Source organism: Uloborus diversus, chromosome 1 (genome assembly GCF_026930045.1).
Source record: "Uloborus diversus isolate 005 chromosome 1, Udiv.v.3.1, whole genome shotgun sequence".
Taxonomy (NCBI): domain Eukaryota; kingdom Metazoa; phylum Arthropoda; class Arachnida; order Araneae; family Uloboridae; genus Uloborus; species Uloborus diversus.
In genome coordinates, this window is record NC_072731.1 from 165,686,999 (window position 1) to 165,712,563 (window position 25,565).

General features: G+C 30.5%; 1 protein-coding gene across 1 annotated transcript; it reads right to left on the reverse strand.

The window, feature by feature from the left end:
• Positions 1 to 688: 688 nt before the first annotated feature.
• Positions 689 to 25,475, reverse strand: LOC129222707 (polypeptide N-acetylgalactosaminyltransferase 11-like). Its single transcript, XM_054857240.1, has 11 exons — positions 25,440 to 25,475; positions 23,373 to 24,028; positions 22,888 to 23,054; positions 19,149 to 19,282; positions 18,330 to 18,574; positions 15,064 to 15,181; positions 10,654 to 10,806; positions 9,070 to 9,315; positions 5,078 to 5,179; positions 4,757 to 4,888; positions 689 to 829 (listed from the first exon to the last, which is right to left on the reverse strand). The coding sequence occupies exons 2-11, from the start codon at positions 23,885 to 23,887 to the stop codon at positions 689 to 691; spliced, it is 1,953 nt and encodes a 650-aa protein (XP_054713215.1). The 5' UTR covers positions 23,888 to 24,028; positions 25,440 to 25,475.
• Positions 25,476 to 25,565: the final 90 nt, after the last annotated feature.

Below are 25,565 nucleotides of genomic sequence, written 5' to 3' on the forward strand. Positions count from 1 at the left end.
AAAAGGCAAGTAACTTAGAAGGAGATGTGTAGTTTGCATGAAGCACAATAAAAGACGTAACACTACCTATGAGCATAAAATGCGCAAAGAGCATTGCTCCATGCTTTGAAATTTTTCATCTGGCTTTGAAATATTAAGTCCAAATATTTTTTCTCTTTTGTACAAAATATATTGTTGAATTTTGGTACTTTTAGTTATAGTATAAAACACTATATTTTGTATTTTTATTGTTAAATATCAATTATTTTCATCTTTTTTTTTTTTTTTTGTTATGATTAAAATTATGATATATTTTATCATGTATTAAAAAATGGTCTCATTTTAACGTTAAGTATACAATTTATCCATGATTATATGATGCGTACTTTCTGAAATTGCAAATTAGGCTTAGCGTGAGTAATTGCCCCTGCTTGTACGCACAGTCTGCATGTAACAGCTGCCGTCCTGAGGGAGCGCTATCTTCTGCAGGCTGCTTTCCCGAACGGGTTAAAAGCAAGAACTCTTACTTAACCTTGTTCAAATGGAATTTAAGGAATCAAAAATATTATGATATTGACAATATAGAGCAAAACTCTAAGTCAGAACTTTTGATATATGATGACTAAAAGCTTTCAACATACAGAAGCAGTATTGTATACCTATATACCACTACATAAAAGAAATAACAATGCTATCACAGATGATATGTTCAGGGCAGAGAATGAAACAACAGATTCCAATTTCGAGATTCAGGTTGGCTGCAAATACTAAGTGTAACATATTCACCAGCCTTTTCTTTACTACAACCAAGACACAGTCCAGCAGCAGTATTATATATTGGAGTATTTGTCTAAAAAAAAGATATAACAGTGAGAAAATTCAGAAATTTATGACAAAAGTTTTAATTTTTTAGAGAAGCTTAAAAGCTCAAAAAGTATCATCTTTAACTTAAAATGTGTTATAACACTAAAATGTTATTTGCCGTTTAGCTTTAATATATTGCATTATATGTAAGTATAAAAAAATTACGAAAAAAAACATTAAAATCAAACTGAATCTATTAATTCGTTTGATAAAAAATTTTTAGAACAAGAGGTAATTATTGCAAATGTGGTGTAAAATAAAAAAAAAATGTAATGATGAGGTGTAAAATCCAAGAAGTAATCCAAGAGGTAGAATCCATGTCAATTCAACAAGGGCTGTAACATGATGCTCTTGGATTTTTTTTTAATTTAACATCTGTTAAAATTCATAAAAAATTAAGAAATACATTTGTTTTTGTTTTGCCCAAAAAAATTCCTGGGCCGAGATAAAGGCCGCAAAAGATTGCGATCCTGTCATGATTTCTCTTCAGGGAATTTCGTCAAAATCTTTAAAGTACATTATCTTAGAAACGGTAGAACATATTTTATTGTGATTTGTTTTATTTAAAAGGATACTTTTTCTAGTTTAAAAACATATGCACCATTTTGAAATACGTGCTTTAGGTTTTTTTTTTTCCAGTCTTTTGAAAAAAAAATTTAAAAAATAATGTTTTTGATTTTTCCCAAATACGTCAATTTCAAAAAAAAATTATTTTTTTCAGTTTATTAGTGCCACAAAGCACTACGTTCCCTGAAAAGGAGAGCTTGAAAACAAATGAGGGTTTTTAAGAAACTTTTTACGTAATCGTAGAGCTGATAATTAAAAAAAAAAATTGCAGTAAGTGGCCAGAAAACACTTTTGATTAAGTTATATAGTGAAAATTTCATTTTGACACTCTACTTTATTCAAGAGTTTTATTTTTTATGAAAACTAGAACCCGGTCTGCAGCTGATTCCCTGTATTTCCCCATGCAACCTTTCAGCGTAGCGCCGAAAAAATTGTTAAGTGCAATGCCATCTTGTTCTCACTAAATTTCATATCCTGAATAAAATGGCGGCTCAAAATGAAAGTTTCGCTATATGACTGAATTAAGAGTGTTTTCTGGACATTAGTTGAGAAAAAATTTTCTGAATTGACGTAATTGATAAACTGATTATTTACGTAATTTGGTTTGAAATTACGTAAAGAATTCCTTAAAACCCTCATTTTTTCAAATGCCTCTAAAATCTGTTAAAGAAAAAAAAAGGAAGCTCTCCTTTTCAGAGAACGTAGTGCCCAGTGGTACTACTGTAAAAAAGTGAAAATTTTTGAAATTAACATATTTGGAAAAAATAAAAAATATTAGTTGAAACTTTTTTTTTTCAAAAGACTGTGGGAAAAAAACTGAAGAACATATTACAAAATGCTGCAAATGTTTTCAGACAAGAAAAAATATCCTTTTAAATAAAACAAGCCGCAACAAAATATGATCTACTGTTCCTGAGATAGTGTACTTTAAAGAGTTTGACAAAAATCCCAAGTGAGAAATCATGACAGGACCGCCATCTTTGGTGGTCCTGTCATAAGCTGTGCATATTGTATATACATATTGTGCTTAAAAACTTTTAAGTTCTGTAATATTGTTTGCTATATGTATATATTAATTAAAATATTTGAGGGTTTTTAATAGTAAAATGTAGAAAACTGAAACTAGCGGTAAGTCGAACTTCCGATTAGTCGAAGTTTTTCGTCGGTCTCTTTAGATTTGAGTTATCGCAATTAACTGTATATTTACAAGGTCTATATAAAAAGTAATAGGATTCATTTTTTCCTCATGCGACTGTACATCCCAAGGGCAAACAAATCCATTAGGTTGGTGATGGAGGTAACTGGTGGGAATTACTCTGTTATGCAGTCGCTTGGGAGTCTTTGTTCGGGCAGCATCCTTGTTACAGTACACCTTTGTTGCTAATGTCGGTTCCAGCTTCAAAATACAGAGAACATTTGAATAACATTTTACGATCAAGTTTTGTGTGGAACTTGGTAAATCGGTCTCAGAGACTTAAGAGATGTGTAAGCAAGTGTTCAGAGATAATTGGCTGTCAAAGGAGCATGTGTTTCAGTGGCACAATTGTTTCAAAGATGGCCAGGAGAGCGTCGAGGATGAATCTCAAACAGGGTGTGCGTCAACCAGCAGAACGGACGAAAATGTGGATTGTGCGTGTGTTGTGCTAAATTCGAATTGCCGGTTAAGTGTGTGAATGATTGCAGATGAAGTTGGACTTGATAAAATGAGAGTTCATAGCATCATCGCTGAAACCTTGATAAATGCTGGAAACACCTGTTTCATCCACCTGAGTTCCTGGTCCATAATGGTATCTCTATGCTTCCCCAGCCCACCAACAGCCACTATTTAGCCCCAGCAAACTTCTTCCTATTCCCGAAAATGAAAACATCACTAAAAGGGCATCACCGTGAAACTCGGGATGCCGTGAAAGCGCTAGTACAAGACTTTTAAAGGATATTCTCGAACCAGGCTACAGAGCAGCCTTCAAAGCTTAGAAAACTTGCTGGGACAAGTGTGTGCTAGGCCAAGGGTCTTATTTTGAAGAATTTTAGGTGTGAGTATTAATATCTACAATAAATTCTTAGACCACAGCTCAGTCCTCATTACTTTTTATACAGACCCTGTATATATACACTCAAACCCCACTATAGCGAACCCTCAACCGGCCAACTTGAGAAATCTCTATAGCCGAGAGTTCGCTACATCCTATTTCTCAAGAAAGTCTGAATTCACTCAATAACTTCTATAATGCATATCCTAATAATGATGTTTCTTTTTTGTACTTCTGACAATAAAGTGAAATGTATTTATTACATTATACTTAATAATAAGCTAACTATAAAAATTTACCTTTTAAAAAAAAATTCTATAGTATGGAAGAAGAATGTTATTTTAAATGTATCTTGCCAATTTTTTAGTCAGCTATTGCAGACAAATCTGCAAAATGTTGATCTATAGTTTTAGTTGCAAAAAGAAAAAAAAAAATGTTCAAAACATTGACAGCTGCCTTTGGAACTGAAATGGAAGGTTCAGGCTCTTCTGTTTCTTCATCAATATTGGGAGAAGAGCTGAAAGTGAAAGTGGTCTTCTGAACAATTTTTGGATTGATCAGCAAATACTGAAGCTCATAAAACTAGAAAGCTTCTTTGCACATGTTCAAAGTCAAAATTTCTGTCCAATAAAATTTGTTTGAAGTAAATGCACTTTTTAAGTCAAAGGCGTTTACGAATGATAGGATATCTTTCTTACTTTTTTCTTACCAGATTATGAAAAGCTTGAAATTTTGGATCTTTATAGCCAGTTTTCTAGCATTTGGGGATTGTTACAAGCATTTCAAATTGAATTAATAATATAAAATTTCAGTTCAGACCAGTCAAAAGGTTTACTACAATCAGGGGATCGCTATATCCCGGTTCACTATAGTGGTGTTCGACAGTATATTGAAGCACCATTTATATGTTTTTATAGGTTTTTTTGAGTTATACGTTTTTTAAATTAGTCCCTTCAGAGTCTAATACAAATTATACCTATTATAAGTTTTTTCATTTGTATGCTTTTTTCGAACAGTCCCTTCAAAAATGTATTTACAACGGTTCTTCACTGTATGTATCAAGTTTAGTTTCAAAAGCAATCAATGAAAAATCATCAGTATATTTTTGCTCTCAGTACAAATAGAGCTAGCTTTTCAACTGAATAATTATGGTGTTGCCAGAAAAATGGTAGAAGGTTGTAAGATTGAAAATGGCATACATTAGTTTTCATGTTTAAATTTATAAAAATATCAATAAAAGTCCAATACAAAAGCAATGCACGTAAATTAGCTAAAATAAAGAAAGAACAATCACTTTAAAAAAATATTCTACATACTGAAGTAGAATGTCTCCAGTCTTGAGTGCTTCCCATTTCATGGCATTTAGAAAGACGAGGGAATCGTTCACCTGCATCTAAGCACAGCAATTGGGCCAATCTAATGTCATGTTTACTTGTTTCGTACCACATCTTAAAGAAAAGGATACAGTGTCACACGTTTTTTTTAATCAACACCGCTAAATGATCCTTTTGAGTTCAGTATAATACTTATTTTTACAAAGATTCAAGCGAAAGCGAAAATTCTTCATACAAAACATTTCAAAAAATAAATAGATATGAATTTGTGTTTGATATAAAGAAAAAAGAATCACTATGTACCTGACGCTTTATCGCAGCACATTTCTGTAGCACAAGTAAGGACCCTTTAGTAGTTACATCGTCTTCTGATTCAATACAAAGTTCTGACTCAGACAACTGAATCTAAAAAATGATATATATATATATATATATATATATATATATATATATATATATTCACACAAACAGTCAAAATACAAATGAAAAAAGCGAGAACATCTAATTAAAACTATATGCAACAGAAATGATTTTGTTTCTAAAAATCTTAATTTAATGAAAAGCACTTTAGACTATAATAAAGTCCCTCAATCTTTTTATTTAAGCTACATTAGAAAAGTAGGGAATTGCCTAGCAGAGTGAAGTATAATTGTATTATTGCAGTAAGGCCACCTAAGCTATGAAGGTCTGCCAGGAGCTAGCTATCTTGAATATTTCTGATGTAACTTCCGATCTAATTTCTACTCCAGGTTTTTTCAACTCCACGGTTTTCAATTCCATGTCCCGCTACTGCCGTGTCCTAACTGCATCTTTGCCTGGCACGTACAGGTCAATTTTAATTTCAATGTGCTCATTCCGTTTGGATGCACTCCGGAACTTTCTTGTGCTCTTTTATCTTAAGGTATGTTCTCTGATTTCTTTCTCTTCTAAGGCTCTCGGGGAGGTTAGCAAGCTATTGGGACCTTCCCTCTTGCTAGACAGAAAGGGCCTTGGGAACTTTAGGACTCTTGATAAAGTGTTGGTCCTGGGTTCACCTTTTTCATTTTCCATTTTGATGTTCTCGCTTTTTTCATTTGCTTTTTTCATTTGTATTTTGACTGTTTGTGTGAATACACTTTTGTATTTATTCTTTCAGTTTTTTTTAATGTCGTTGATTTTTCAATTTCTTTGAATTTCTATTTTAAATTTGTCTTAAATTGTATCTCTTGTTTTATATATGTAGTATATATATATATATATATATATATATATATATATATATATATATATATATATATATATATATATATATATATATATATATATATATATATATGAAGTTTTGAGCATATCTAGTTCATATGATTCAATAGGATTCAATTAATGCACACACATGACTATAAATATAGTTTCATCCAGGTGCTGTAAAAGAACTCCAGAATTTTTTTTATGGAATTTTTTATGTGTCCTGACTAGAGATGAAAAATTTCCGGAAGTTTTGAAGTGGTGGGGAAAAAACGGTTTTTTCAGGTTTTTTTCTGAAACAATTGGAAAAAATGGAAAAATTCCTTCTAGACTGGGGTTTTTTGGCACTTTGCATGATTTTTTAAAAAGTACTTGGAAGATGTGTATTTTAGTAATTTTTATTGTATTAAATACTTCAAGATGTTTTCATTTGTAATAAAGGAACTATTTGAATAAAATAAAAATCAATTTTTAGCAAGAAATTGTCAAAAAAATCATGTTTGAAACTTTAAAAAAAAACGTTCCACATAGGAAAGCATCATTTTTAATCATAAAAGTTTACCCAGACTTTTAAAAACTTAAATCTTGAACAAATATCTGAAACTAGGTTTAATTTGCAAATAAAGATTATTTAATAAAATTTGTGTTTGTATGGTACATTTCAAAAGCACAAATTCGAATTTAAACCCCTATTCTATCATGTTCCATGGAGTTTGACTTCCCCAAAAAACGGCAATCCAAGTGAGGCTCGGGCATAGACCTCAAAGTGTTTATAGCTTTGTTTTTCTTGGAACATATAAAGGGTTAAGCATTAAAAAATAAATGCAAGCCACACGTCTTCTTTTTCTGCTGGACAGAAATACATATAAAGGTAAGTTTAGTTAGCAAAAAAAAATGCCTTTTTGCTCTAAAGCTGAGAAATTTCTTGGTCAAACAAAAGAAATAAGTTAAATCGTCGTTCAACCAATAATATTGGATATATGTGTCTAATCATAACAATTACATTTTCTACTTTAGATTGCCTTTGAAACTTGAAATAATAATAGTAATTATTGACGTTTACACATGATTGATATTGTTTAAAAGAAATATAAGTAAGATTTCTCTTCTTTGCAACATAACTTTACTGTCTGAAAATAAAAGCTATTGAGTTTTGCTTTTTTCTGAATCAAAACTAAATTGGTTTTTCTTTATCTCTCCAACAGAAACCCTAAACCAAAACTGTATAATGGTTTCTAAAGCTGAACCAAAACTTAAATGGAGTTTCATAAAATGGTCATGCTAAGCACAGCAGCAAAAGTAGTCATACTTGCCCTTTTGAGCAGAAATGAGTTATTCTCTGTTCCAAGTTGTTCTCTGTTTTGTATTTTGCTTAATAAATAAAATGTTTTATGGTCATTTGATCTGAACTTTTTTTTTAATTCTAAAAAAAGGGGGGGGGGGGGTACGTCTGAATCAAATATATGGATGAGCCAAACTTTAAAAATGCAATATCTCAGTTTGAGTTCAACTGCAAACACCACTTTTGTGCTTAGCACCACAGTTACACATTTGGTTCACACAGTCAGCAGAAACATAGTTCTGTGATTAAAGTTATGCTTGTTTGTTTCAAGAAGAAGTAAAATAAATTCTTCACCAATGATATTGGTTTTTTGTTAAAGAAGGTTCAGTGCGTAGAAGTATCATTAGCAAACCAAAACCTTCATTTTTCTCAAAATTTGCAGGAAATGCAATTTTTAAAGTCTTGATGAAAAATTCATTGATAAACAAAGTTTATCTTACAATCATTCACCAAAATACACTCATTTCGGTGTTTCGAGGAACACCTTTTAAAATGCAAGCAGATGAGACTGTTTCCATGAGCTCACATCTTTTTGCATTGAAAAAACAGGTTCATTGTAATTTCAAAACACATGTCTGTAATAATTTCAGCTATCTTACACTTTCAACAGTTTTTTTTTTTTTTGCCGATTTCTCGCTGATTTAACCTGTTTATAGTATTGGGCCTAATTAATATTTTTTCATCTTGAATATATTGTTCAAAATTTAAACAAGTAGTTATAAGTAAAGCTCTTCAAAAAAAAAAAAAAAACTTACATTGTGATGTTAGGTAGGCGATGCATCACGATGTAGAAATTCCTACATCGCCCAGCCCTAATAGATATAAATATACTCTCACCTCTAACGGTTCTAATAATCGATATTACTGAGATAAATTTTGTGAAAAAAAATTTTTTTTTGTGCAAAAAGTATAAAATGTTTTATGATCTATAAGCATATTATATTATCATACAACAACTTGCATTATCGATGTTAGACTGTATTTTAACATACAAGGAAGGGGTGGGGGAGAAGGAAATAGCAACAGAATTTAAGTGTGAGAAAATTCTAATTTTTCCACTTTTTGCTGAAAATTTCAATTAAAACTTCTTTAAAAGTAGAAAACAATCAATTTTTCAATTTTTCTGAAATATTTTTTCTTTCTCTGTCTGAACACTCATAAAATAAAAATCAGATGGCAATGCACACAGGGTCTCACATGTGCTGCACAGTTGTAATTTTTCTGTGCACAATGAGAACCTAAGCATACCTCAAACAATAGAATTTCTCACAAAGTGTGAATATCATTGTGTATGCTGTCATTTGATTTCTACATGCTGCAGGATGCAATGCACAGAAATTCATTGACAAATGAGTATAGAAACAGGAAAACTTTTATGAGTTAAAGCAACATGTAGGAACAGCATTGAAACTTTGGAGAAGAATGCATGGAAGGTTCATGATGTATGTTGTCTGACCATCATAGCTCGGACATGGCTATTTTCAATTTCATTCTTTTTGATCACGTGAAACTCTGGCTTGTAGGAGAAAAGTTTGGTTTAAGCAAGGTAGAGAGTTAGCCTTCTATGAAGAGGGTTGTGAAAGTTGGAACCACACCAAACAATAGTTATGCAAAGAAGCAGCTAGATGATACATCCACATAAAAGTTTTCACTTTTAATATAGCTTTCCATTAGGACCTTCAAAAAAAAAAAGCCCACACACATGTATTATTAAAAGGTGGAAACTTACCTGAAAACGAAAAAGTGTTTCAGCAGTTACTTGTTTCCATTCCATAGAATTCTTCTTTATTTTAGATAAATTTGCTTTTTTCGATGATGATTTACTTTTTGTTTGTGGTGGACCTAATTCTGGATACACATTAGTCATAAACCAGTCAAAAGACTTACATTGGAGTCTTTTCCTTAATTCAATTCTACTGGAGACATCACCATATTTTTTGTCCCTGGCATCAGGTCTAACTTTAAAAAAGTTTTCCTAAAAGAAATAAAAAGAGCATAGTAGGGTTTAAAAATAAAATTTTAACAAAAGTATTGACAATTTTGTTTAAGGTTGACAAAATTTTCGGGAAAAGATGTTTTATTATTTCATGCAAATCAAGAAAAAAAAATGTCCCTTTTGAGCATTAACTAATTTTAACAGTGCTTTAAGAACTATATTTTTCTATTATTAAAATTGCGAAACCAAAAGAGATTTGTTTAAATAAAGATTTGACATTTTTTTTTTCTTTTTAGTATGTATATATCTTTCAAATATGTCTTTTATTATTATTTGACTGCCATTGTAATTAAGGACAGTAAAAGATTGATTTAGCACCCACTAGATTAAGTTAAACTTGTTGAACTACTATAATCATGTATAAACAAATCTCCAAGGACAGATGCAAGGGAGGAGTAACGGGACTCCCTCACTTGCGGTACCCTGTACCAGATTTTTTTCTGAATTGAAGAACTAAAACACAAGTGTAAGCCATCTTTAATGACATTAAGGAAAGTCATGGGAATCAAATCCCCTACTCAGAAACTTTTTTGAAACGAATTGTTAAAAAGGCATATTTAAACCATTTTTGGCGATGTTAGTAGAAGTTAGGAACCCTTCCCCTGGGCATTTGCAAAATTTAAAACTTAAAGAAGACACTGTAGACATCTCAGGGGATGTTAGAAAAAATAACGGGTTTAGGGACCTTCTTCGAGTAATTTCCAAAAAGGGGAATTTTAGATGACCTTTGATACTTTGGGGAGGGGGGGGGAGATTTTTGAGACATTTCCCAGGAGTATAACAAAACCAAATTCTAACACACAATTTTGGAATGCCTCTTTCAACAAATAAGGAAAGGAATAGGTTTGCTGACCTCCTTGGCTGTCTCTATATTTTAGTTTTTTTTTAGATAAAAATGCCGAGGCAACTCCCCCCCCCCTCTCCCCAAGAGTGTATATGTCAGATACATAGTAAGAAGTACGTTAAAAATTTAACCACTCCTTCTGAGAACATTTTTTTGATCCAGTCTTGCAATTCTCCCACATAAAACTATAACATATATCCTGTTTCACCATTTCAATATATGCCATTTAATGACCATTCGAAAATTCTTTTCAAAAAATTTATTTCTACTTTTACTATTTAATGATTAAATAAAGAGTTGGTATATTGCAGTGATTGTGTTGCCTTTTTGAAGCACTCTGCAGCTTTATTTCATTGCTTTGCTTGAAATGCAGTAGATATGCAAAACTTTTAAGACAATCAAATCAAATAGTAAATTTAATTCACATATGGTACAAAACTTTACATGAAATAATAGTTTATTAAAAGGCTTACAATGTACTCATCCATCCATACATGGGCTACTCGAAGAGAATTATAGGTTAAAGTGTCCTCCCCATCTGGAGAACCATAAGGCCTTCGACGACGAAATACATGTCCAACTCGTGAACAGGGTATAATTTCTAGTTTACCACCACACATCCAAATCTAAGCAAATGAAAGATATACATAGATATATAACTGGAGTTTTTCAGATTGAAGATGAATTTTTACTATTAAAATCAAAAAAGACTCAAGGAAGAGAACACGTGTTTACAACTATGTAGATTTCAATATGGAAATACAAAATAGGTGATCAGCAATAAACACTGAGCCCAACAGACTACTATTAGAGTTAAACATCAAAATTCTGAATGACTTAATAAAAAACAGCAAACTGGCAGAGTACCGTATAATTGACTGGTGATAAATGGCCGATTAATGATCATGATGAGTTTTAACACTATAATTTCTCCATTAGATTTTTTTTTTTTTTTTCAAAATAGCATTTTAAAATTTCATTCATAATCTGCAAGCAAATTTTCATATTATAGTTCATTAAGTTACATTATATTAACCTCATAATTTAGAGACAAAGAGACGATCACATCAAGGGACAGACAATAAAAAGGAGTGTAAACCTGGATGCCTCTCAAGAGGCTGTTCCTCTACCATCCTTTACATTTTTGAAAGGAGATGCAACTGCTCCTTCTCTCCCCCTAACCACTTAAATGATGGAAGAGTACAACTTCTGGGGTTGTACGTAAAATTCTACCTCCTAATCAAGCAACTTTTACTGAAGCACAAAACTGCAAAAATAATTCCATCCAGTTTTCTGAGTTCCAATAGAACCCTATTTCAATCAAAAAATAGTTTTCAATTCCAGATGCTATGCTGCAGTCACCATAGAATTCATTTATGTGTTGATGGTGTCTCATAAAAAAGTATAACCAAAGCAATTTAACCCCATTGTCAATGACCGGTACTTTTTTGCGAGTTTTATCACAATTTTTTGTTACTTCTAATTCAATCTTAACCAAATCTCTTTTAATCCTCGCTATTTACATGAATCTGAATGAAAATAAGTTGTAATTGTGTTTTCAAAAAAAAAAAAATTTTTTTCAACATTAAAAATTTTTATGGCATTGTTCAATAACCATGTACCCGGGTACCCATCCTTGTTTTTGCCTTTTTGTGCTAAAATGCACTGATTTTATTACCAAAAATATATTTAAACATTACAATAATGATTATTATAGATATTTATTGCACTTATTGTGATTATTTTATTTGTTATTATTTATTTGCTGTTTTATTATTACTGCAATAGATGTAGTTATCGAAAACTACGTTTGAGTATGAATTTTTGTTTATTATTATTGGTATTTGCAAAAAAAAATGGAAAAAATAGGAAAAAATTACATATTAGGACATAATCTACATTTGCAAATTGGGAGCAAATGCTCATCAGAAACTGGTATGCCACATTTATTACAAGCTTTTCTTGTTTTTCTGCGAAGTTTCTTTGGAGCAAAAACAAGAAATTTTGCAAACTCCAGTGACTTTCTTTCATCCAGTTGAATCACGTGCCTGGGTGGTACTACAGGTGCTGGACGTCATTGCAGGTACTATTTTTAAGGCCTTTAGAATGCTTTCAACAACAGATTTTGTCGAAAAGTGTTGCATAGCTTGCACATTCAATGATCTATTTTGAATAGTTGAGAGACATAGGTTTTCTCCCAACTGACGCAAAAACACACAGCTGTCATTCTTCTTATGGCCTTGTATGTTCGTATTTGCCTTATATATGATGTAGGCAGCTAATGCAGATATGCCCAAAATGTTGAAGAAAAAAGAGAATGCCCCTCTCTTTGTTTGCCTCTGAGAGGTATATTTCCACAGCATCTGATCCATTATGTCTACATTACATTTTGTTTTGTTATAAAACAAAATAATTTCTGGTTTTTGGTCGGCCCCGGAAACGTTTTTGTCGTGATGTAAAGTTGATAGCAATATCACGGTTTTTTTCTTCTTTGGTACATATGAACATATTGTTACATCACCACTAAAACCAAACAAGGAACTTTATATATCTCGTGACGTAGACGATAACATTTCAGTTGGAATATATGGCTTGTTTTTTTAGAGTTCTTACAAGTGTCAGATGCCATGACAGTAGAAATTGAGCTAAAAGAGTGATGTAAAAAAGTTATCCATCGTGATATTTCTGCCGGAATGTTTATACGGAGCAGCCAAGTCCTTTACGACTCATTTGCCCTGATTCACTTCTTGTGATCGTCCCGATTTTACAGTATAAATTTGACCAGAAAGCGAGTAAAAATTCATGGCATCACATACCCCCCAGACTTTTATCCCATACTTTGCGGGTTTATTTGGCATAAACTGCGTAAATCGAGTTCGGCCGCAATATGGAAATAATTGCTCATCTATTGTCAGATTTTCAGATGGTTTGTAATTTTCTCTAAGTTACTGTTTAGCAAGATCCTAAGGTCATGAATTGCAGCAGCTTCATCATTTTTGAGTCCTTCAGTGCGTGTGTGCTCATTATCAAATCAAATGAATAGAAGGATATTCCAAAATCTGTTTATGCTCATACATACTCTGTAAAGTGGATATGAAGTTTTTTTTTTTTTTTCACATTTCTACTGTATCATCGGTATTTGAATTATTTGCACCTGCTATTATTATAACCCCAATAAATGCAAGAAATTCTTCAGCTATTAGTTTCGATAAAGTTAGTTGCTTCTTGTTTGGATTATCTTGATTGTATTTCTCATAAATAGTAACAGCCTTCTGATTTGTATGCCTAACAACCATGTTAACCATTTAATCTGTAAATATACACTTGAAGGTTTCTCGACTGTTTAAGTTTTGGGTTGTCTTATGCGATCCACTCTATTCACAAACAATATTATGAGCTGGTGTTTGTCTATAAGCAGGTGGATCTTTATTCCAAACAGTTCCATTTTTTGGCTTGGAATGGATTCAATCTCGTGGACAATACATTATCAGTGTTATCAGAAGAGTCACTGTCATTTGAACTGTCATTGCTGAATTTACTGTCACCTCAGGCTACAACTGATAATAAGAAAGAAATCATGAAATATTTGAAACAATCACGTACATCTTATTTCTGGTCATGATGGACTTCGTTTTTATAAATATATACTATAAAAGTAAAGAGAAAAAATGTACTATCATGATCATCATCAGATAGTTTTTCTTGGTCACTACTTCTTCCAGGCATAAAATCCTCATCATCTATCTCCTGATCAGAAAGATCACTGGATCCACTTGATACTTCATCAAACAATTTTTTAATATATTCTTTCTTTTCCGCAGCAGTCAGTCTTCGGAATAAAGAAAAACAATATATTAATGGAAAAAAAAGACAAAAGTTTTAATAATTTTAATTTTCAAATTTAATATTTATATTACGAACATTATTAAACTTAATATTTCATATTACTATTAAAATAGTGATAAGAATTTATAAATATTATTAAAATTTAAATAAAACCAATAAAATAGTATTTAATTATTTAAACTACAGTAATTAAAAAGATAAAACTAAATTCAGGAAAAATAGTCTAAAAAGTTATAAAGATAAATTATATAATGAAAAAAAAAGTAAAATAAATGAAACATAAAATAATAACAATGCGTTACCTTGCGTACTGTCTTGCAGATAACTCTTCCGTTCTTTTCTACTTGAGTGGCGATTAATGTAGATATAAATTAATTAAGTTAATACAATTTCATTACAAAATTTTAAACCACACTATAAAATACAAAATAAAACTGGAGTACAAAACTTCAAAAAAAAAAAAACAATTTGTTTCTTTCAGACAACTAAGATTGAAACGTATAAAACGCTAGTAAAGTATTTAGCCATTTCGTTTTTAGGCAAAAACGGGATACACATTCCCCGAGTCGGGGGTGTAAGAACAGTTCCTTTTGAGTAAAAGGGGTGGTAGAAAAAAGCTGATTTCTGCTCTATGCTTTCGAAATTCGAATTGGGTACCCGGGTACACGGTTATTGAGAGTAAGGGAAAAGTTTGGTCATTGATACTAGAGTTAAGAAATAGGATAAATCAACTTCTTTGATTAAAGTAAAATGTTTTTATTAAAACTTTTTTCCACGGCAATTACTATGACAGATGACTAGGTCAAAATGCAACAAAACAACAGCAAATTGAATACGTAATGACAGAAAAACACTGGTTTAAGATTATCAAAATACAGCAGTTTTCCTGAAAAGTTCAACTCTATAACCAGGGAAATAACAAGCCTGACTGACTAAAATTAAATAACATTACATATTAAATCATTTTGTCAAAGATTGCCATCATTCAATGGAAACTAAGTATGTGAATATATTTTTAAAAATTATTAAACCCTTACCCTGAAGGATATTTCCAAATTTTCGCCACCCCATATATCCATGCCTTGATCATATTCACCAAGTTCATGAAAATATTCCTTTGTTATAGCAAATAAACCACCTGCCATTGTCGGTGATCTGAAATTAAATTTATGTACATATTTATGTCCCTCTAACTCAATTATCTTTTATCAAGAACTTAGTAACAAACTGTATTTTTCAATGTTGAAAAAAGCATTTCTGAGCTAAATTTGCTACTCCTATTTTGGATTAAAAAACTTGAGTTCTCTATTTTCCAAACCATGCTCAAAGAATAAAAATATATTATAATGTATATTACTTATCAAATACTCTAAATCTTTTTATGTAAGGCCATTCTGAGCAGTTTTGCAGACTAAAATCACTTTTTCTCCTCATAAGTTATTAAATATTTGTTCTTAAAATTCTTATAGGGCTTGTAAATATCTGCCTGAAATTGCAAGGAAAAAACGGATCTAATAGTTTGTGAAAAAACACAACAGGGGAAAATAATAAAAAAAACATCAAGGTTGAAACAGCATCAGCAGTTACATACATTTTCTGACTCATCCAAATTTTATATATTTAAAAGCTTAGTTAATTTATAGAACATTTTTTTTTCATTTTAAGGTAATCATTAAATTTAAGAGACTGCTTTATTTAAAAATAAACCATTAAATTATAATTTTCAGCTCAATTGATTTTGGCTACATTTGATAATCCACTAAGCTATCTAACTAATTTTAATTTATTTTTTACAATCATGTCATTTTCAAATAGTTTGGCTGGAGGAGGAGGAGGGGGAATGAAAAACAGAAATTACAAACTACAATCGTTAAAATGCCAAAGAAAGCTTGAGCATTTAAATTTTGCCAATTACTTCTTTTAAGGAACACAAAAGGAGCATGTTTGATATCATATTAAAACTATGATGGCTGAAAGAGTAAGCATGTGTCAGAGAAAAAAAAATGAAAAAATGTGAATTAAGTAAAATTTTGGAAGAAAATTTATGATTTGAAATCTTAAATAATCAGTACCAAATATCATTAAATAATTCATAAATTTATTTAGTTTAGTAGTTCCTAAAATGTACAAAGTGCTTCGAAAAACAGCAAAAGAAATTGCTGGTAAAATGATAATAAAATTGAAAGGAATTGGTTTTAAACTGTCATAAATGCAACTGCCATGCAATCAAGGTAGTCAACGGGGGTGAAGGGAAACATGTGCCCCCTTCATCCTGATTTAAAAAAGTAATATTTTTATGTAAAAGTGGGAATGGTTTTTTCCCCATAAAATTACCCATGGGACATTACTATGTCACATGCACATATTAAATTTCAATCTTAAATATTGATTAGGTTCAAGTGACATCACTTAGAAAAATTGAAATGTGCAGTGGCAGAATTAAAATAAAAAATAAGTAAATAAAAATTAAAAAAAAAATTAACATTAAGTAAACTTTATCAAATATCAGTCAAACCTTGCTCCGACTTGAAAATTAATGATGTTATGTAAATTAACAAAAAGAATGTTCTCCAATTTTGAAAAAAAAAAAACATAAAAATAATTCGCAACTCCAACGAACTATAGGGGGCACTGCAGTCACTGTCTAATGGCGGACGAAAAAGCTAAAACAAACGACCGTGGTAACGAAGAAAATGCTAATAAGTCTAGTAAATTGTGTTCATATGCATGATTTTTTCGGTTTATTCTTTTTAAATTAATTTTCAAAGTCTTGTGGATATTCTGGCCCATGTAGAAAGAAAAGAGAATTCAAGAAGCATTACTAAACCTCAAACATTAATGCAAACTACGTAGTTCGTAGTTCTAAGCAGCCATTTCCACAATGTTGAATTCGATATTTATCAATTCTTAATAAAACTAAATAATAATTGTGGCCTGACAAGAATAACAATTAATGCTAGAAAATTTAATATGACATTACGAATTATTATCAAAAGAAGATGATACTTTATTGCCTTGCTTGGCTAGCGCTCATTGTTTTGCATTTGTAGCTGAGTTATTTCTCTCAAATTCCCGAATCGGTTAATTTAAAATTTTTCTGTTTCGATGTTTCTAATTTCTGAGTTACGATTTAATTATGTCATGTTATGCAAATCATCAACAAAATTCTCATGGAAATATGGTAGTAGTTTTCTTTTCAGTTGAATGGCCATTATTTCTTTTAACTTATCGAATTCCGTAATCTTACTACCATTTTATTCCACTCATGATAAAAATTAAAAATAGTTTAACTAAACACGCGAAATCTCGCCAAGGTTACTTTGCTCGCACAATACTAAAACTATAACCCTAAACAAATTTGACGAAACCTTTCAGCTGAGAATAAAAGGAATAAAGAAAATTCTTTCTCGGACATTTTTCATTTTGTTCTACGATAATATATTCAAGAAAATATTTTGCATACTGTCCATTCCAACTGAATGCTGCTGTAAAATATGGTTAGTTAAATTAATTTAAGATTAAAAAGAAACCCATATTCTTACAAATTCATACAAAACAATAAAATTTTTTACCTTGTATAACGTTATCCAAGTTTGTTAATCCAGAGTTTTCACTTTAACCATTTCTCAAACAACTTACATTTTAGAAGGAAATAAGGAAAACTAACATTATTCTGAGAAGTTCGAGAATGCTACTAAGGGACGATACAATTTCTGTATCTGAAAGCTACAGAAATCGAACTAAGACACATCGATTGCGTTAATAAATACTCAGAACAAACTGCCTGTGTTTACGTCAACAGACACACATGGAACGCAATGGCAAAGTTTTAGTTTTTCCGGCAGTTTTGTAAATCACCGCAAGGTAGCGTATTCGAGAGCTGGAGTTGCGAATAAGTATCACAACCAACTTTGAGTTTAAAAAAAACTACTTAAAACTAAAAATTGACATACAATATTGAAATCTATGCTAATTGAATGAAAACAAACAAAAATAAATTAACTTGACATTAACAATATGTTTTTTCAGTATTTCAATAAAAATTATAGTACTTCCAGAATGTAAAAATCTATTAAATTTACAGTACTTTATGCCTTAGCATCAAAATAATTGATGAAAATGATTTTGCAGATAATGGAATTTGCATGACGAAAAGGGGTATTAAACGCAATTTTTTCGCATTTCAATAATACATATTCAAATGAAATTAAGAAATGTGATTTAAAAATCAAATACAGTTTTTAATACATAAATATGGGTCATACAATTCAATGAATCACATATTAAGATTATAATTGCATACTCTATTGGCTTAACAAAATCCTCCTTGCTGCGTAACTGATTGGGTTGAACAGAATCCCACTTGAAATGCAGGCCCCAGTTAAAACCACCTCGGACAATAGGAGATGAAACATATTCAAAAGTATCAGCATTGATGATATCAATGATAGGGCATACAACAGTTGTTTGGTTTTGCTTGATACGTTCCAGAAGAGGTTCAAGCCAAACTTCGTTAACTTCACAATGGCTATCCAAAAACACCAAAACCTACAATAATTAAAGAAACGCACTAGTAATAGCTCAGAAGAAAAACTTGATTTATAAACATACAATTCATCCGTAAAATAATGTTCTGGGCATTTTAACAGGATGTTTAAGAACTTGAAAAGTGAAATCTCATGAATTTTTTGGGATCTGTATAAAATATACTAGATTATCAAAAACTGACAGGCTGCTTTTAGAATAAATGTTTTAACGTAGTAACTCTTTGAAAGAGTTAAATTTTTTGAAAATGGAAATTTATTTTTTTATCAGATTTATAACATAAAATAACTAAACATACAATTGAAAAATATCACAAAAAAAAATATGAAAAGTATTTACAAAATTAAAATGTAAAAAATTCTTTGAAATGTTATTATCAATTTGAGCAAGGAAAATTTTTAATGAATACAGGCAAAAAAAACTTGGTTTGCTGTTCAATTTTCTGGGGGACTGGTGCTGTCCTATCTGACTGGGGTTGGAAATACTTGGTTTAAAGGACAATAACACTTTCAAACGAATTATATATTTGAAAATATATTATACGGTTACATTAAAACTGAACTGGTTCAGTACGTACCTCACCAGAAGCATGCTGTGCACCAAATACCCGTGCACGCATTAAACCAGCCCGCCTCTGGATTCTCAACAATTTCACTTTTTCTCCACCAGCATGATCCCTAAGATACAACTTCAATTTTTCTCTAAATGTTTCTGCAAATTCAATGCAAAAAAATTAATAAAATTTAAATAAGTATACATTTCAAAAAATAAAATAAATGTTTTAACAAAAACTCACAATTAAAAAAAAATTAAAATATTAATAGTACAAAAAAGAGTAATGTTTTATGGTGTTTTGTAGTAAGTTACCGCCCTAAGACAGGGCTAAGGCAAAAATACACATGTGAATGTTTATGGAGGTTTGAAGGCAATTTTTTTGAAATTAAAATTTTTATTTCATCAACACAGGATGTTCAAATTCAAACTGACATTTTTTTCATTAATGATTCTGAAGAAAATTTATTTTTATATAACTTCAAATGAGACCAGAAATTCAGAACAAATATTTATGAGAGAGAAAAATATGTATTTAACAAACAATAAGTTAGCTCTTGTGATTAATATAAAAACTATTTCCATTAACATATGTACTTTTTTAATAAGCAGTGAAATTAAATAACATTTTTAATTTTGCAAGAACGTTACAAAATTCTCATTTATGATTAAACATTATTATTTGTTTTTCAAAAACAGTTAAATATTTTTTAAATGCAATACAAAAAAGCAAATTTTTATGAAAACCAAAAAAGCAAATTCAAAACTATTTAACCTTAACTTTTAATTTTTCAAAAAATATATAACTCTAGAAATCAGGGTTGTCACTAATACACTAAAGCAGCGGTTCCCAACTTTTTCCCCCTTGTAAACCCCTTCCAAACTCCAAAAGAATTTTTTTTTTTTTAATGCAGCTCCATAGTTTATTACAAGAACGAAAATATAATTGCAAAATATAGAATTACACACACTGCTACGAATTAAAATGATTGCTTAAAAAATGAATGCCAAACAAATTTACCAAAAAATAAACAATGATTTTGTGTTGAACTTGAATCAACTTTAAAAAATGTTTGAAAATAAGATATATTTGTGGAACAAAAGGGCTCAAATTTTGGCTCAAATTTTTTGGACACAAGGGTACATTCATCTCTATCACTAAATCAGAAGTTAATTAAAGGATGATCTTTATAATACCTTTCAGGGAACTGTCTCCGATTAACTAAATGAACTTTTATTCCCAGTAAAATGAGAAAAATCTCTTGGTTTGAGTTTTCTTGAAAATTACTACGAGCCTAGCTGTTTGATGAAAATATACTGCATACATTTTGTTTGATTGCTCAAAAATATTCTTTTAGATATGCTACAAGTGCAGAGTAAAACGTTTACATTGAAAAAATAATAGAAGCATCTATCTTTCACTGCACGCATTTACGCTAATTTTTACACAAAAGGCAATTTTTAACAAAACTGTTATTATTAAGCTCACTTATTACAAGAGACATTTTCTACACAAATTTCAGAAATTCCTTATTTACATATAGCGTAACTTAAGTTGCATAGTTAAATTCTGTTGATTATTTTTGCCTGGCAAACATTCACCCACAAAAATTTTCTAAAGTAATCATTTTTTCATACTTCCTCCCTGTGGTATTTTTGGCTTGCTAGCGATTGTTTCTCTTTTTCGACAGCAAAGATTAAAGTAAGTTTTAGTCTATGTAGTATGAAAATTATAGCAACAAACAGCGTGATTTGATTTCCATATACTTTTGACTCAACACAAGAGAAAAGCAATAGCTCTTTGTCAGACTAAAATGGTAAATAAAATAAACATTAAAATATTTGAGATGCTCGCATATGCTCCATGTAATGTTTTCATCAAGATTAATCAATATTTCCAATCAAAAGATTCTGAGGAAACGAACGCTTTCAATTCCTTTCACCTGAGGACATTGTATTCATAATAGAGCTTTTTCAGCATGGCTTCAGGGCCATTTCATTCTCAATGAAATCTTGAGGCTTTTTATTCACAATGAAAGCACTAAAACCGGCGCTTTGCAATGACAGACTAAATTCTTAAAATGTAAATTATGTCAGCAAGTATGCAAATATTTTCATGAAAAGCATTGAATGTGCGAGAAACAAATAAAGAATAAAAAAGAAGCAAACTTTGCTAAAATCACTTGAACATGAGACTTCATCAAAAACAGGCATGTTAAAACTACGCCATTACAATATTTTTTTTGTGAACCCCCCTGAAAACCTCTTGCGAGACCCAGGGGTTTGTGAACCACCAGTTGGGAACTGCTGCACTAAAGCAAACTCTAGAAATCAGAGTTGTCGCTAATACACTAAAGCATGTTGAACACTAGGAAGTAAAAACGTAGAAAGCAAAAAAAAAAAAAAACTAAATCCACAGAAGATCCTATAAATTTGATACAAGAACTGACATCCCGTAAACAGATATCAGGAATCAACCATTGCATTTTTTGACTCAAAAACAACTTAAAGGGAGTATTCTAATCTAGAGGCTTGATTTTAAGGTGATTTTACGGGCATAATAAAAAAATAACAGTAGCTATTTTCCCTATCCATTTTTATCAGTTTTTTATTAACACTTTAAAAGTTTAAAAATGTATAATAGTTGAACAAAAATTCAAAATTGTAGTTGGTGGAAGTTGGCAAAGTGGGGACTCTGAAAAAAGGGGGATCTCCTGATTGACATGATTCCAATCCTACAGGTGATCTGAAACATAAAGTTAAGGTTAATTCTTATTAAAAAAGGATGTAGAATTGTCTGGACATAGCCGATTAGAAAATAAATTTTTTTCACGAAATGGCGTCTGTTTGAATAAAAAAGTTCTTTTTTTGAACTTTGGTATTTTATTTTTTTTAATAATAAAAAGCAAAAATTACAAAAACCCCTACCTGGAGACAATTTTGACAGTACTAAGAATGTCTATACCAAATTTCAAGAAAATTGGTGCATTATAACTTGAGATATCTTATCAACCGTATCGAAAAAACTAGTTTCGAGAAAGATACGTTTTGAAGTTTGGAGTCTCATTTCAGCTCTATAGAGTTTATTTTAACAAAATTAACAGTAACTCCAAAAATAATTTGATTTTCCATAAATCCTCTTAGAAACTTATTCTTAAAGGTCTAAATTTTGAGAATGTGTAGGAAAAAAAATAGATTTTTTTGAATTTCTAGACTAGAATACCCCCTTAACTAAGTAACTTAATATTTTGCTAGAACAACTAATGTTTACAAGAACGCCAATGTCTTTAGGACCTATATTGAATATGATTCAGCAGCCAACCCTGGAAATATTATCAACCAAACCTAATCTGAACAATATAAAAATGCTACAACACAAGATAAAAGCACTTAAAGATACATTCAACAATTCTATAAAGGAACCTTTAAAAAAATCAAAACAACTATTATGGGTTCTTTTTTTTTTCTATTTACTAATTTTATGAATTTATTTATTTTTATTTTATTTTTTATTTATTTATTTATTCATTTTTATTTTATTATTATTTTTTTTTATTTTTTTTTTTTTAAGAATGCGTTTCTTCAATTGGGAGTTTTCAAAAGAACATATTTTTTATTTCAAACAAAAACTTCATGACAGTCTGTTTTCGTAGTCCACAAAAAACTTCAAACAATTTGTCGATTGAGTAATAGATCTTTGACTCAAATTAGTACTTCTACAGACTAAATACATTTATGTGCACAGTATTTCAATTATTTCTCACCATCATCGCTGCAATCATCAATAAGAATGATTTCATGCAGTAAATGTTCAGGTGTACGCTCGAGAACAGAGTAGATCAAACGAAGCAACGTAGACCACGCTTCATTGTAGAAACATATAACAATACTGGCTTTTGGAAGATCTCTGGAATACATCTGTTTCTTGCATCTAAGAAACATATAACCATTTGTACATTATAACAAAAAATACTATCACCGATCTAAAAGCTACATAAGGATAAACATATCATTTTAAAAACCCAAAAATTAAAGAATGGAATTATAGTGTCCCATTACACTATTTCAAGAAATTCAACATGTAGAAATTAGGAGACTTAATTAGTATGTTCTCTAAATATGAAATACTTCAAAAGATGATATGGATACTTTAAGATATGAAATACTTCAGTTAAAAAAAATTTAAAAGCATACATGGATACTTTGTAATGTATAAACATAGCAAGGAGAAAATATAATATTTACTCACAAAGCATGAGCAGTATAAGGAATGAGCCTTCGATATCCTATTCGATCACTGATAAGAAGATTAAAAGCATGCTTCTTATAACCTTCATCTTTTATTCTTTGATCTTCAGGAGATTTGATCATTCCTAGGTGAACTAAATCAGAGGAATTCAACACTTTCATTGCACTTTGATCATTTCCGTCCATATGTTTTGAGGTACTTTTGCTTATGAATGAGCTATAGTCAAAATCCTCTCCATCTATCATGTTGCTTTCTTTATTAGGAAAATACTTTTTAACAACAAAATTGTTTTGAAGTCTTAGTTCTTTTGATTCAACGAAAGGAACATCCACTTGAGCAATGCGATGCATGTTGTTGAGCCTTGGTCTTAGTTTCCATTTTGCAAAATTCTCTGCAGAGTTTTCACTGATAATTTTGTTGTCCATAACTTTTGAATGTAAATATAAAATTATAATCCATGTTACAGAAGTCAAAATAATGCCCAAAAAAAAGGACTGGTATCTTACAGATACCATTTTGCATAACACAAAAGTTTCACTAAAGATTGTTGTGAACCAAAAAGTTCAGTTTTACTGATAAAAATTTATTAAAAATACTTGATATGTAAATGAAGCTAAATATGGCACACAAAAAGGACATTTTCTTTCACAAGACACCTGAAATAAAAAAGAAACAAAAAGAAATTAAAATGAATGCACTGAAAACAATAGTAACATGATAAAATTGTGAAATTGAGAGTCTCAATTCAACAATTTCAGATAATAACAAGTATTTTCAGTAAGTACACGGTCTGGTCTGAGCTAAATCTATATTAGCTACCAGTTTGTTTGGCACTCTCGGCTTCCTTAAGAGGTTTTCCACCTCCACTATGCCGGGCTGATGAATGCTAATCAGCACAAAACTGCAGTCCTCAAACTGCAATTCTAGGCTGGAATGACTAAGCTGGTGATGTATTTCATGTAATAACAAGTATTTTAGAATAGAAACTTTTATACAAGTTTGGAAGCATGAAGACTTTCTCCTTGCATCATGTCAGTAAGTCAGTAATAGTACATTAATTTTAATGGGCAAATTGAACACAAAAGCATTGTCATCTTCAAAACTACATGATGTTTCCTCTTTATACTTCTTTAACTCAGCTTTAGTTAAATTAAAGGGGTATTCCAAGGTATTTTTGACATTTATGTAGAGTCCGTAATGTGACCTTTTTTGCTATAACTTTTTAATTTACTGTTGGATTACCATATTATTTTATTTTGATCTTTTCCTACCAACACACCAGCTCAAATTAAAATAATTTGCAAATTAAACGGTAAATTAAAAAGTTAAGGCAAAAAAGGTCACGTTACAGACTCTACATAAATGTCAAAAATACCTTGGAATGCCCCTAAAACTTTTGTTTTGTTTAAATTATTTATGTTTTTATATTCATTTTGCACAAATTGCAATTTCGTATAAACTTTTACAAGAAAAGAAAAAAAAATTATAAATCTTTTTTTCTTTCAAATAGAACAACACTTATATTTCGTCCAGAGATGCATACAAGCGCTAACTAGTTTTGTACCCAGGACATCCTGATTATCACACACTATTGCAGCATCCGCGATCTTAAAACTTTAATGTGGCAAATTCGATCCAAATTCTCAAAAATGCATAAAAAATAACGAAAAATAATTTAAAAATAGAATAACTCATTCATATTCACTACTTACATTACATAAGTTTCTTAAAATATCACTTACACTAAATAATTTAAGGTAACTATATAGAAAGGATTCGATCATTTTGTCTTATGAGTCATGTTGAAAGCATAAGAATATGGCAATTAGCAAATACATATCCACACATTTTAGAAACTTCGTAAATGCATATCTCACATCCGGCACGATTGAATATTTTCTCAGAATAACAAATAAGGAAAATATTAAAGACTGACTGACAGCTGTACCAAACTATAATCTTTCAAAGGACAAATTTAATTTTGAATCACTTTTGGGCATCTTTAATTAACATCAAACACCGAACAAAATTTCCAAATATATACTAGATTTAACCATATATACTTACCAATAAAAAGCCACACGGAAAACATCAAACAATTACATTTTTAATAATATAAACATGAATCGAAGTGGTAGTTTCATCTTGGTAACAGCTGATTTTTTTTTTTTCTTTTGCTGTAAAGTAGTGGGG

Coding starts and splice junctions, on each gene's coding strand:
- LOC129222707 (XM_054857240.1), bottom strand. CDS start 23,887: ATGGTATCTGTAAGATACCAGTCCTTTTTTTTGGGCATTATTTTGACT. Junction 4,889..5,077: donor GTGCTGCGATAAAGCGTCAG/GTACATAGTGAT, acceptor CTTTTCTTTAAG/ATGTGGTACGAAACAAGTAA. Junction 830..4,756: donor ACTGGAGACATTCTACTTCA/GTATGTAGAATA, acceptor TCTTTTTTTTAG/ACAAATACTCCAATATATAA.